The sequence below is a fragment of the Eptatretus burgeri genome, chromosome 3 (genome assembly GCF_056783735.1).
Source record: "Eptatretus burgeri isolate ZD-2024b chromosome 3, Ebu_testis_v1, whole genome shotgun sequence".
In the NCBI taxonomy this organism is placed as follows: Eukaryota; Metazoa; Chordata; class Myxini; order Myxiniformes; family Myxinidae; genus Eptatretus; species Eptatretus burgeri.
In genome coordinates this window covers 83,813,765-83,828,846 of record NC_140963.1, presented here as the reverse complement: position 1 = coordinate 83,828,846, position 15,082 = coordinate 83,813,765, and the positions used below count along the sequence as shown (strand labels likewise).

Here is a 15,082-nt window from a genome sequence, read left to right as displayed (position 1 = left end):
CTTCAAATGGCGTCGAAATACGTTATGCAAATGGTACGAATGTACGTGACGTGCAATGCATTTACATGAAAACGCGTACAAAATACAACAAGATGTACGCTTCGCAGAGTGCCTAACCTTTTGGCTTCCCAGAATTCATCTGCATCCGTTCTGAGCTGTGCCCAGAACCTTCGCTCCAAGCTCTGCCCAGAACATCCGCTCAGAACATTGATGGTATTGTAAATCTTTACTCACCAACAAATGTCATGACTGACATTACAACCTTGCTTTTGTATCAGCCTATAGATGTGCACAAAAGAAAATGCCTTGCTCTAAGGGCATGGGATCTTCAGTTTCTGACCAAGTTAAAAGTTCCTTTCAAACCCCTTTGCAAATTGTTTGACACTAGCAGAGTACCCACCCTACAAACAATCTTGTTCCAAGAATGCCATATGTTCTTCTGACGCATATCTTTATTTGAGCGGTGTATAGACAACTGACAGCTCTGTATACGCAAAAAAAGAACAAACCCGATTGGAAAATGTGCGGACAGGAATACTGTACATACTTTAAATGGGGGAGACTTGTAATACCCTCCCCCACCTGGAGGTGGCGATACACAATACACGTACCCTCCCCCTCCCCCTCCCCCCCATGACCACCCACAAAGATAAAACACCCCTATACATTAATTGGGGGCATGCTAATCCTATGAAGCAAGTCTGGATGGAATCAGCCCAGAACTGTAGGAGGAGTAGCACGACAAACACACAAACACACAAACACCGGTCGGTGAATTATCAGAAGGATTATGATTGGTGTAATTTTCATTTCCATTTTTGTTTTTCCCCCATTTTTATCTCCAAAAGGGGTTTCAGCATGCACATCATGTTCAACAACTTAATAATGAGTGTACTTTCTTGACTTCCTAAGCAATTGAAGCCACACTTCTTGAGAATACAGATGGTTTCTAGGCGAGTTGTTCTCCAGCCTTTTGAGGTTTTGTTTTGTATGTGTACTACAGATAATGGCGGAAATGTGCGACTGTTGCATTAAACGACTTGGTCATGATCTTAACAATTTTTGACACTTATCACCAAGTGTATTACTGACACACCTGGTTAAAGCTTAAAACATCTGGTTAGACCATCTAGCTTAAAGACTGTTGATTTCCCATTGTGCTTGCGAGATTATCCTTTAAGGGGAACCCAAATGCTCAGACCACCTCGATGCTAATCTATCCCTTGGTACCCGACAAAATAGATATGATGTGTCTTTTTCCAATTTCCGACTTATAAAGTACTGTAGGTAATTTTGCAATTAAAAGTTGAAATCCTCTTCTTCACGCTTAGCTGTGACGTCACACCTGGAAGTCAACTGCCAGATTTGTACTGTCTCTGCGTTATATTGTGGTACGATTTCACGCAAACCGTGAATAATTTTCGGTTTTCCACAAATATGCAGAGTCGATGCATCCTTGGTGCTTGCTGTAATACAAACCGAGATGGTTTCATGCCACACCAATGTCTGAAAGACCCTAAGTTTACCAGGAATTGGACGAGGTTTGTCCTCAATACCCGATTGTGGAACGGGCCTACAAAATGCTCACTTTTGCGCTCGGAACATTTTACAGAGCGCTGTTATGAAACAATAGAGATGGCTAGATCTTGTGGTTATCCGTCACGATTGAGAGAGGATGCCATCCCCATGATGAAGCAGAAGAAACAGCCGTCGCTCGAAATTGTAACGCCATCTCAAACCAGCTACCGGCACATGTACATGGGCGATTTGAGCGGTGAATCAAGCACCTGTTGCCATTGACCGGCCCTTACCACAAGAGTACCTGAAAATAGTTATTTATTATCAACACAAATTTCTGCAAGTCAAATGAACCATCATCTATTTATAGTGGACAGAAAGTTTGTATGTATGTATCATCTACTCCCCCCTGAGGATTTGACCTCCAACGCTGAAACTTTCATTGTCGCCCTCCTCCACTCTCTCCCCGCTCCACAATCCCCCATTAACCATCACCTCACAATGCCCACCACCATCCCACACCCCCCTCCACTAGGGCAGGACATCGACATAGCACAACACAGCACCATGGCACGGACAGGAACACCGCACGACCACAGACACAATTGGCGTCCCGGAAAAGTATGAAACAGGACGATGCCGTAGACACCTGATCAGCCTGCGACGGTGGGACAAAGCATTCATCGCCCATTTTGTCCTTGGTGTCTGAGTGTGCCTCGGCAGTGTCCGTGCAGTATTTCTGCTGGAGTAGTAGAACTTATTTATCAATTAATACAAAATCCCTGATAAATCGGCAATTGAATCAAAAATAAAACAAAATGCTACCAATCTGGAGTGAACGTGCGGCCGGCATTTTCATCTTCACCAACATCTCTATTGTCGCCATCTTCGTCACTCTGACATCACAGCAATCACAGAGCATGTAGCACTTTACTGGTCTCGTCATCAAAAAGGATCATCATGTCATGGGATCTTTGTGATGGGGTGTAATTTTGTGGGAGCTGGTGTCCTGGGTGGTTAAACCAGAGGGAGGAGGTGTGCTTTGGGAGAAGGTGTGGTGGTGGCACCGCCAGTCGGGCCTAAAATCACGAATGGCCACCTTCACACAATAATTGCTTTTGGTATCGTTCCATAATCCCGTTTTTGCTGCAAGGCCGTAAATATAACACAAGTAAAATGAAATTTTCTGAGTTGGTGTTTAAACGAGAACGTGGATTTACTATAAGGTCATTATGTTGACGTGGAGCTCATAAAGCATGCATGTTGCACCATTGTTCTGCATATTTTACTTTGTTATTCCATTTGCTGATAAAATTGCCTGAGAGGAACAAATATGTCCAACTGGCCTTGGACTGCACACCTTTCTATTTACTTTTTCATTATTTAGCTTGTAATGAAAGTGATTCACTGCTTTGTGTGGGATATAAAGTTCGGGGAGAGGGACATGGAGACACGAGGATGGAGATGGACCAGCAAAGGTGTGTGTGTGTGTGTGTGTGTGTGTGTGTGTGTGTGTGTGTGTGTGTGTGTGTGTGTGTGTGTGTGTGTGTGTGTGTGTGTGTGTGTGTGTGTGTGTGTGTGTGTGTGTGTGTGTGCGCACGTGCACAAAATCAGCTTAAAAAAACAAATCCAAACGGCCTCAGTCAGTGATTTGGATTGTAAGTTTGAGATTTGCCAATTTTGCGTACCAGTCAGTACGACTGTATTTACATTGAGCAATCCCACTTCAATTTTCCTCATCCTGTAGTCCTTTTCCCTTCTGTGATTCACATAGTCCATTCTTATAAATATGATTCCTTCTGCTTAATCTACAGAAGGAGCAAAAGCGTAAATATCCACCAAAGCTTTGCCCCAACTCGGCGAGTCAATCAGTCATTGAGAGAGAAAATTGAGGTCATAGAGCGTGTCGGTAGCCGGCGCGTTTACGAAATCCTGGGGTCAAATCATACTGTGGACTGCCGTGGAAAAACGGGCTACTGTTGCTTGTCAAACGATGCCAACGACTTTAACCCCGTCCCCTTTTCTCGGCAGGTCTTGGCAGACGCCGTGTCACGCCTAGTGCTGGACAGGTTCGGCGAACTCACCGATAACTTCACATCTGCACACGCCCGTCGGAAGGTCCTGGCAGGGATCGTGATGACAGCCGGTAGGTACATGCCGGACGGCGGTCTTTGGACTTCTGCTGGAACTTTCACTTCCCGCTGCTCGACTAAACCACTTGTCTAATCTCTTTTTGCCTGTTTTGCTTTTCTGGAAACCCATGGAACCAAGGCTTTGTGCAAAAGTGGATAAAAACATTGACAGGATGAAATGCTGCCAAACATGGTGCTTTCGTAGACAGCTGTAGGACAGTTAGTATATCAAATACCTGATGGAAATCTCCATCACCTTCGGAAGTACCGATGGAAAATGCGGATACTGACAATCCCCGGCCATGCTGGAGCTGTCGTTAATAATGATTTGAATTCCTTTTCGACCCTAGGAACATTAGGCTGCGCCACCGAAGCAGTATATATTGCCCTTTCCAATTCGGGAGACTGTTACCCATACTGCCATTGGAAGTAATGGCTTGACCGAACTGTAATTCGAGCTATGAACGTTTGATCATCAAAATGTCATTGCCACTGTGATGCCTTTCTCGTGAGGGTTCTCGATCTGTGGATTTTCTTCATTAATTAAGTTATTTGTTTGTTTCTCGCCTTGTTTGTTTCCAGTCTCACCCTGAAGGGGTTGCGAGGCTATTGTAATGCGTGTGTGTGTGTGTGTGTGTGTGTGTGTGTGTGTGTGTGTGTGTGTGTGTGTGTGTGTGTGTGTGTGTGTGTGTGTGTGTGTGTGTGTGTGTGTGTGTGTGTGTGTGTGTGTGTGTGTGTGTGTGTGTGTGTGTGTCCACATCAATATATCTCACATGGTATGGCAGCCTTGTTGAAGTAAAGGAAAAAAAATTTGTACATCTCCGAAACCACAACAAAAAAAAGAAACTTGGACTATGTCATCAACTCCCCATAGGCGAGATCGAGTGATAATGATGACCTCATCAGGGTTGTATTCCAGCCATAATTGGTTGAATCGAAATCCTTAACAGAAAAATCTGAAACTTCATACATCTTATCTACGACCTGATGTAAGTGAAGAATTAAATTTATGACGTCATCGGTCACGTGGTCTGGCGGCCATATTGTATTGAAAATGAAAACGTAAAAAAAATATTTTTCTCCACAACCACTTAACTGATCGATGCAGAACTTCATACATACAATCGACGAGCCGTGGGGAATATAGTTTGAATTTTTTTTTTCATATTCAATGCAACTGTGACATCATCGTGCTTGTCATGCTCAAGCTTGAACGTTGTACATGAATATAACTTGCAAGGAAGCTTCGACGCAGGAAAATGTCATTTTGCCCATCTTGTGTTGTATCCATATCCCTTTACTGATTCACTCACTTGTTCAGTTTCTGTTCGTCTGTAAAGCTTTCCTCCCTGAACTTTGTTATTTTTGTATGCAAAATTGAGGCTCATGGAAGAGAGAGGGGACCAACAGTGAAAAGGCAATGTACTGACAAGTCGTGCCACAGTTGCATAATAAGCAAGGGAATTAATGTATAGGAAAAAAGAGAGGAGAGGGAAACAGTATAACCCACCAGTAAGAGGGTTCGGGTGGGAAGGGTTAATAGGGGTAGATCCTGGGTATGGATGGGGGGGGGTGATGTCAGATGGTGGTGCACTGCCCACTTGAAGCTCTGCATGGAAGGGTTGTTGCTCTTATTACCTCCGCCACCACAGGTGAAGGATGTTATGTTTTCACCCCTTTCTGTCTGTTTGTCTGTTTACAGCAGTGGTTCTCAAACTTTTTTTGACTACCGCCCCCTTCTGCCCTCTTGGACCGGCCGAATGTCCCCTTGTCCTATCGTTCGTGGTCGGACACCCAGTAGGCAATAGGATAGTCCGAATTTATGTAGATAGGAAGCAAAAATAACAGAAGCCAAATATTTTCTGAATAATATTTTACTTTATTTTACTTTACTTTTCCTTTACTTTTCTATTTTATTTTGCACTACCTACAATGTTTCAGCAGAACAGGTCCAGGTGAGGCAAACTGGGAATCTGTTATCACAGGCCCAAATACCGTTAGTGTGAAGGGTGGGCCTGGTGACTCGCTGCGAGATTACGAACGTCTGGCTCCATCTCAGTGAGGTCGAGACGCAGATCGCCACTCTTGGTAATGTCAAGGCAGTTTGGATACTTGGTCAGTAGCACCATCACGGCGCTGAACCCTCTTTGAACGAGGTATGACGTGGGGAACGCCATCAGCAGCAGTTCTGCCTCTGTCCACATTGCGGGGTATTCGCCCCGCTCCAGAATCCAGAATTTGCCGTATTCATGCTGCGAGAGTCTTGCCTTCGCCTCGTCATCATTCCACAAGTTGATAATTTCTTCCTGTAATTCACGCTTCACATCTCGAATGTCACATTTGAATGGGTTGATCACCCATGCTGGCACTGACGGTTCCAGCATGTCTCTGAAACGCTGCTCCATATCTCCACGGATCTTCTCAAGGTGATTGCAATAAACGAGCAGCTCTTCATCAGAAACAGCAGTTTCCTTTGCCAACCGGGGAAAGTGGTACATATCTCTGTGGCCGAGGGTTTCCCTGTGCAGAGTCGCCTTGGTTACGAACGCGCCGATCACTTTCTTTGCTTTAATCAGCATCATATGGTCACCCTGGAGTTGTTTGTTGACATCATTCAGTATAGTGAATATGTCCGCGAGGTAAGCCACATCATGCTCAATCACATTCACTTTCTCCGATAATTCTGTATCAATTTCCGACAGAAACTCGACCACTGTCGAGAAGAGGGCATGGAAACGGGTCAAACAAGTGCCTTTGGACAACCATCGAACTTTGGTATGCAACAAGAGCCTCTCGAATGGTTCATCATGCTCCTGGCAAAGCTGACGAAACAGCGGATCATGCAGAGACGACACCTTGATTTTATTCACTGCTTTGATTCCTATTTGGAGTGATGTATGAAGTCTGGTGCTGAGAGCTTTTGCTACAAGATGTTTTGTGGTGCACGACACAGTGAATGGTGAACATGGACGGTACCTGGTTCTTCAGAAGCGCAATAAAACCACGCTGGCGGCCAACCATCGTTGGTGCCCCATCCATCGTGCAAGCGAGAATGTTCTCCATCGGTATGTTCTTATCAGTAAAGTACTTCTCCAACGTTTGGAAGATGGAAGAACCCTTCGTATCGGTCTGGAGAGAGCGGGCAAACAACAATTCTTCCACCATTTCCTGATGACGGATGAAGCGAACATAGCAGAGTAACAGAGCTTCACTGTCACGCAAAGTGGACTCATCCAGCTGGAAGGCGAAGTGCGTGCTTCTCAGCTCACAATAGCATATCTTCTACATCTGATGACATTTCATCAATCCGCCTGACCACGGAATCATTGCTGAGCGCAATCGACGAGACAACTGGATACGGATATTGGCCCATAACAGTTTTTATCACTTCCCCAACAGCCGGTTTGATCAACTGTTCGCCGATTGAATACGGTTTTCCAGATCTGGCGATGAGCAATGCCAGCTTATACGACGCTTCCAGTCCTTTATCCACGAGCTTTTGGCTGGCTTTGAACATCGTCGTTACCGTGGATCGCTTCTCAAATTTCTCTTTCAGCGATTGGAAATAGCTGACCTCTGCGCGAGCCTCATCACTGTGCTTTTTACTCAGGTGCTCGCTCAGTCGAGATGGTTTCATTGCTTCATTGGACGGCGTGATACCACACAACAAACACATTGGTAACTGCTGTTCGTCAGGGATGGAATGAATCCATACTTGATGTATTCAACGGAATGCCGACGACACTTTTTCTTTGAGGCCGACATCTTGAAGCCAACCGGACGTGAAGCTTTTTTGAATAACGAAATCAATACGCCAAGATGTAGAAAGACTAACACCAGTGACAAGGCCAAACAATAATTATATATTTCCGGTCTCTGGTCAGCGCGCGCATCGATTTTCACCCTGCGCGTCCAAAAAATTTTTTCTTCACATTTCCAACTGTAGCTACAACAGCGCGGGCCTAAAACACAATGCCGCGCCACCTCAGTACTCGCGCCCCTCAGTACTCGCGCCGCCTCAGTACTCGCGCCACCTCAGTACTCGCGCCTCGCTGGGAATTGCGCTACCGGATCATAACACATGTATATGGTATTCACACCATGTGTGTATTAAAAAAAAACACTGACTTGCATTGTTGGTAAACAAGTCTGTAATATGCTTGAAGAACTTAATGATTTCCAGAATAAATACATTTTAAAATGTGTTCATTATTTACAAAAAGGCCTACCTGTCCCATTGGCTGTCTTTAATTTCTCTCTGGACGGCGCCACGGCAAACGAGGAGTACCGCAATGGGCATTGTATGGCCAATTTGCCGAATGGCGCTGGGTAACCTGTTCAGACTGCAGGAAGCCCAATGAGCGCTCCTAATCGCCGCTGCTCCTCGAAATCGCCTGTGCCCCCCTGTCATTGCCAGCGCCCCCTACCACTCGTGGAGTCTGGAGCGCCCCCTTCAAAGTTCCCAGCGCCCACTGGGGGGCGGTAGGGACCACTTTGAGAACCACTAGTTTACAGGATATCTCAAAAAGTTGTGGACGGATCCGGATGAAGTATTGTGGACATGATCGGTGTTTGACAAGGAAGAACTGATAAGATTTTGGTGAAGATCTGGATCTGACTATGAGAATTTTTGAAGTGATTCTTTACCATTGAGAGATCGGGCCAAAAACGATGTATAGCACGATATCTCAAAAAGATGTGGACGGATTCGGATGAAACTTGGACAGGTTGGGTATATGACAAGGAAGAATATTTTTTTTGTTTACCTTATCAAGGCTCTTACGAGAGCTAACGCACAACGCACAGCAAGCGGGGCATAAGACAAGAGGGGTGGGAGTGGGAAGGACAAAGCAGTGAGGAACAGAGACATTGGATCTGTGGAGGGAGAAGGATGGGCGAGGAAGATGGAGTACACAAGATGGACACTACAGGGACTTTCAGGAAGGAAAGCAGGGAATTTGAAGGAGGTGGGTTTGGGGTGGATTAACAGGGGTAGAAAATCTCATGGTTTTGGATGGGGGAAGATAAGAGATGGTGGTGAACAGCTGTTTTGAAGACATGGAGGGAAGAATGGGATTGAACAGAGTGAGGGAGTTCATTCCAAAGGTGGGGAAAAAGAAGAATGAAAGAGTGAAGGTGAGCAGTAATTCGTGATTTTGGTAGTTTTACCAGAAGGGGATTGTTGACAGACCTTGAGTGCCCTGCAGAATTTGGTGGGGATAAATCGCAGACAGAGCAGAGGGGTGGCGAGACCAGAGAGGAGACTGTTGAAGACAGAAGGACCACCGACCTACCTGTGGTGAGAGGGTGAGAGGCCCAAAGACTCAGCCTCATCGTGGGAGATACCAATGATCCAAAATGCCTTGGTTTCCACTGCGTGAAGCCGAGAAAGGTGAGAGGCAGGAGCACCAGCCGAGAGGGGAGAGCAGTACTCCATCAGGCTGCAGACAAAAGTTTTGTATGTGGTCAGGAGCTCAGGTGGGCAGAGGAAGGACTTGGATTCTCGGATGCAAGACAGAGGATTCCCAGTCGGCGATTGGCTTTGGTGGCCAGGTTGGAAATGTGGCTTTCCCAGGAAAGATCATGGCAGACAGTGAGACTCAGAAGCTTGAAAGAAAGGACTTCTTTCAGAAAATTGTTGAGAAAGTAGATTGGCGGGGAGGGGTGGGGGTTCCAAACAGTCCTTTCGGAGAGATATATTTAGAAGGTGAGATTTATCAGGATTGAAAGACATGTTTCACGTGTTGGACCAGTTTGTGATTTTTATCCAATCTGCAGTGAGCGAAGAAGCTGCTGCTTGCCCTTCTGAGGGATGACAGATGATACAGCAGAGGGTGGAATCATCAGCAAAGAGATAAAGAGGATTTTCCAGAGTCGGAGAGATCATTGATGAAAACCAGAAAAAGAACAGGACCCAGAACACTGTTTTGAGGAACTCCAGCCTGGACAGGAAGAGGGGATGAAGGAACTCGATTTAGGGCCACACGTTGACTGCGACAGGAGAGGAAGTCTGCGAGCCATGAGTAGAGGTGGCCTTGGATACCATGGGAAGAGAGTTTGGTGAGCAGGGCAGGGTGCCAGACCGTGTCAAAAGCACGCGATATGTCTAGGGATACAGCTCTGATTTCATGTCTGGCACTGAGGACCTCCATCCATTGTTGGGAGAGCAGTAGCAGCATATACAGAGTAGAGTGACCTGGTCTGAAACCAAATTGTGATCGGAAATTAAGCCATTGGAGAAGAGGAAGGATTTAATGTCTGGATTCCATAACCTTGCTGATGATTTGGAGAAGGCTGATTGGTCTGTAGTTGCAGGGATCTGTTTTTGCACCTTTTTTATGCAGGGCAGTGATGTTTGCTGATTTCCAAGCAGATGGCAGATGACCTGGAGAAAATGAGAGGGTGAGCAAGAGCAGAGGAGCAGATTTTTAGGACACGTGGGCTGATGCCGTCTGGACAGGTTGCAGAATCTGAGTCGAAGTTTAACAGCAAGCTCTCCACTTTGTCAGAAGAAAAAGACAGAGTCCAGGGACCGTTTTGTGCGACTGGGTATGGTGGGTACAGAAAGCGATGGGTTTCGGACACAAGACCAATGCAAACACCGAGGTTGGGCATTCAGCCTTTTCACGTGTTGTATCAGCAGTGCGGCCATTTGAGGTAAGGGAGGGGGAACATACACCAGAAACAGATTTGATTAGACGTCACCAGGATTTTGAGGAGGGAGAGAGGTTTGAGAGTTCAGACTTGAGCTTAGAAAGATGTAGTTTTCTGGCTCTCCTGAGGGTAGATACACACTTGTTCCGAGCTTTATGGAAGGAACTGAGATTACCCTCAGTTGGGTTTGCTTTCCATGAGGCAAAGGCAAGTTGTTTCAGGACAACTGCCTCGCCACAAGCTTCAGTAAACCAAGGGCGGGAGGAAGGGGAGGACAACTGAACACGAGAGGGGATAAATCTGTGCATGAGGAAGAGCAAGTTTCTTTGAAAGAATTCCCAGGATGAGTTGATGTTGGAGAAAGTAGCAATGGGAGACCAGTCTGGAAGTTTAATGGCTGCTTGGAGACCCTGCCAGTCGGCTTGATTGAAATGCCAGACTCGACGGCGGTGAGGTGGTTCTCTGATAACAGCCAGAGAGATGTCCACTTTGACAAGGACGTGGTCAGAAGAACCAATTGGACCAGAGGAAGAACAGATATTTTCAGAGAAATTTGTCAAAATCAGATCCAGAAGAGATCGAGTACCATTGTTTGAGATCTGGGTTTGGGAAGTTGACCGCTGAGTCAGTCCCAATGCATCGCAGAAGTCTTTTGCTGAAATGCCATGACAGGTGAGAGAGGTACCCACACTGAGCCAACTGGCATGATGACAATTGAAGTCACCACATACAAGGAAGAGAGAGTTTGGATGAGAAGATAGAAGTTGGTCCATATTTTCGGATAGTGAGGTGGAAATGGAGTCATCACTGTTTGGTGGACGGTATAGTACACATATAAACATGAGGTGGGAGTCGGGGAAGCCGAAGCCAGAGATATTCCTGGAGGTGTGGGGGAGTGAGGGCAGTGCATGGAGAGTGAGGAATAGAGTCTTTGATAAAAATAATTGATTAGATTTTGGTGAAGATACAGATCCGGATCAGATGACAAGGATTTTGAAAGTGATTCTTCACCATTGAGAGATAGGGCCAGAAATGATATATAGCACGATATCTCAAAAATGTATTGGGCCCGATATGTTCTCGTGGATCAGGCATTACAGGGCGGAGGTATGTGCTCTACCGAGTGCCCTTCTCATTGCAGCTGTGTTGTTTAAAGGATCCTTCAGTTTGGATACAAAATTTCATTTTGGTCTAAATACACAAAAAGCTTCTTCCAAAACCTTGCAGAAAAGTGTGAAGCAGAGTTAGTCTGAGAAAATGAAGGATAGTAATTGCTAACACTAAGTTATTGCATAGGCTTCACAGGCTCATGTAACATGCTCTGAGTACATGGAATCACAGACATGGGGCTGCCTGTATCAAACTTTTAAATGGTCTATGCAAACACAAAATTAATCGTATAGTTGTTTCATTTCAGGGGCTGTCTGTATTATACATCACAATTTGAGGTGGGAGAGGTGGTGCAAGTTAGGGAAAATGAAATTATGAAAAGGAAACTCCAGAGGGGTGGGCTGGTTTTAAAATTGAATTGGAGAGGTGTAGGTAATGTGGGGGGGGGGGGAGGGAGTGGGGATAAAACATAAGGGAGGTTGTGAGGAGAGGGGAGGAAGAGAAATGTAAGGGGAGATCTACTGTACTTACTGCCAGCATGGCAATATGTAGACTCCCCACTTGCAATGCACCATATAGGGTATACATACATACATCCATACATATATATATATATATATATATATATATATATATATATATATATATATATATATATATTTTCCAGATACCCGTGCAGATGCACGGGATAGCAGTACAACATAGCTGGTAGCAGACTACAGACCGTACACGGGGAATGACAAAAATACGCATTATGCAAAATGCAAGTGGTACTATGGAACGCCAAGACTTCCCAAACATTGTCGGCATGTCCGCTAAGTGCCACAGCAATTTCATAGGGATCGTGTGACGGTGAGCCGAGTTTTTAGTGTGCAAGCTTGGTATTATAATATATATATATATATATATATATATATATATATATATATATATATATATATATATATATATATATATATATATATATATATATATATATACTGTATTGTTACGGTTCTATGAGCCGGCACTCCCCAGTAATGACAACCAACAAATAGCAGTTCCCAAGGTAGATTTGACTTTCTTATTTAGGGGGAGAGGAGCATGATGGGAGGGAATGTGAAGGCAGCGTGAGGGGATGGAATGAGAAATCAGCTTGAGGGGAGGGAATGTGAAGGAAGCGTTAGGGGAGGGAATGGGAAGGCAGTGTGAGGAGAGGGAATGGGAAGGAAATATGAGGGAAGGGAATGGGAAGGGAATGTGAAGGAAAGGTAAGGGAAAGCAGTTTTAGGGGACGGAAGGGGAAAGCAGCTTTGAGGGGACGGAAGGGGAAAGCAGCTTGAGGGGACGGAAGGGGAAAGCAGCTTGAGGGGAGGGAATGGGAAGGCAGCGTACCAGGGTATTACTGGGGCGATAAAACGCATCCAAACAGAAGCATTTTGTCTTCTATATAAAACTTTTTGGTAACATTTAAAAATCAAATGTCATGGTATTAGCCTCACTGCATGCAGTCCCCCCCCCATGCATTTCTCCACAACCTCCTCACGGTCCATGCTAAACATGGACGCGTGCCTGCAATATACTCAACTTTTCACTCGCACACATGCATGGATTTCCCCACACCCACACTGCACAGTGGCACGTCCTGTGTGGCTTCGATGCTGCAGCACGTCCGCTCCCAAGGCTTCAGCGCTGTCGAAGCATGTGGCTCACAAGACGGTCGCATAACCTCCTCCATAACGTCACGCACCACGGGCCTGAGTTCGAGTTCAGATCGCGCGCCCATGAAACCCACATACCGCACACACATAAAGGCCCAGTCACACCTTGACGTTTTAGCCAACGTATGCCGATTTTTGAATTTTTTTTCTAAAACGCTGGCACACGTTGAATACGTTATGGGTAAGTTTTGATAACATTGAGAGCACGCTGAAAAACACTGCCATACGTCGTTGTACGTTGGCTTTAAACGTTGTACTTTTCGGTTGTCCTCAAATTTTTTCATGCTTGAAATTTCACGACGTATACCGGCGTATGACTCACACGTTCCGCTACGCTGGCCACAAGTTGTAGGCACGGTCTGCGATCGTTGACAGACGTCAACACATGCTACTTGTAAGTTAATCATAAGTTGAGACACGCCGAGGTAATGTTTAGCGTACCCGAAACTTATTTCTAACCTATGATTAACGTGTTGTTGGCACGTTACGCGATCGTTGCCACACGTCGACAGACGTTACTTTTAAGTTACTCATAGGCTGAAAGACGTCGGTATAATGGATCGTCCTTGCGTCAGCGTCCACGGCCTCGGCCAGGACACTTATTTGCAGCATTCTTCAAACTTTTCTTGGGCATGATGAGGATGTTCACACTTCGATGTCTAGCTTGGCTATGATTCCAATTGTCCATCGGCAGCGTCTATTTAAAATAGTCGAGTTTGAGCGTTTTAACACGTTCAGAAGAAACGCTTCAAATTTCCAAACCCCAGCGTCAAAAAACAAAGGCGAGTGACAGCAATTTAAATCGTTCATTGTAAACAATGAAAATAGCTGAGTGGTACCGTTTAAAAGTCGTTGAGTGTAAAAAAAATCCAATTGTTGAGCGCAAGCGTCTACTTTCAATAGTGGAGATGCAGCCATTTAAATCGTTGAGTTTATCATTTAAATCGTTAAATCGTTAAAAACAAGAACGATCCATCATAACCCACACCCTCCCCCTCACACTCACCTACTACTGCCAACATGAATAAACTACTACTAATACTAATACTAATACTAATACTGATACTGATACTGATACTGATACTGTTACTGCTGACATGGACATCGACTCAAAAAGGACTCGAAAACACTGTTGGGTTCCCCTTTTATGAACACCATTTTTATATACCAATTCCCAAAACCGCTGGGAACACGTCTTTATATGGCAGTTGTAAGCTAGAAACACGTTAATTTATTTTTTCTTGTCGACCGGAAGACGTCATTGGAATACGTCTACATACGTCGATGTGTGTTGGGACTACGTAAAGAATTGGTTCAAAGCACGTCAAACAAGTTAGAAATAAGTTTCGCGTAAGAAAGACATTACCACGACGTGTTTCGACTTATGAGTAGCTTATAAGTAGCGTTTGTGGACGTGTGTAAGCGTCCACATATCGTGTGTACAACCTATCCCCATCGCATGCGGAACGTGTGTCATACGCCGAGTACGTCGTAAAATTTTGAACATGTTTAAAATTTCTTGACGTACTCTACTTACTACGACGTATGATAGCGTACTTTAGCGTTGTACTCACGTATACCAAACTTACTCATACCGTATTTGACGTGCCCCAACGTTTTAGACACATTTTTCTTAGGTTGGCATACGCTGGCAAGATCGCCAAGGTGTGACCGCGATGTTGACACTTCCATTTCTACGGCAGTTATGATTCGAATCGTTGTGCATCAGCCTTTTAATAGGCTACGTCACGACATCGTCGGCGATGCGTGCAACGCGCTATGCATAAGTTAGACTATCGTTGGGCATCGGTTGTGTAGGCCGACAACAGGTTCAGCATTCGTTGGTATAAGTTATCTATAACACAACGAAACGTTCTGTGTCCGTTACTAATGCGTTATACATAAGACCAAGTCGCTATGAATACGTCCGAATCTTTAAAAAAAAAACAAAAGTTCAACGTAAGCCAG

The 15,082-nt window shown here is 45.1% G+C and overlaps 1 protein-coding gene and 1 pseudogene across 1 annotated transcript in view; one reads left to right on the top strand and one right to left on the bottom strand.

Annotated features, from left to right (window-relative positions):
- The window catches only part of LOC147030334 (double-stranded RNA-specific editase 1-like), a 223,115-nt gene extending 218,900 nt beyond the window's left edge, over positions 1-4,215 (top strand). Inside the window, exon 5 of the mRNA XM_085874270.1 lies at positions 3,550-4,215. Within this exon, the coding sequence (XP_085730396.1) occupies positions 3,550-3,744 (195 nt within the window). The 3' untranslated portion in view covers positions 3,745-4,215. The remainder of the gene's footprint in view (positions 1-3,549) is intronic.
- A 1,432-nt stretch (positions 4,216-5,647) lies between these two features.
- On the bottom strand, positions 5,648-8,599 carry LOC147030333 (zinc finger MYM-type protein 6-like; annotated as a pseudogene).
- Positions 8,600-15,082: the final 6,483 nt, after the last annotated feature.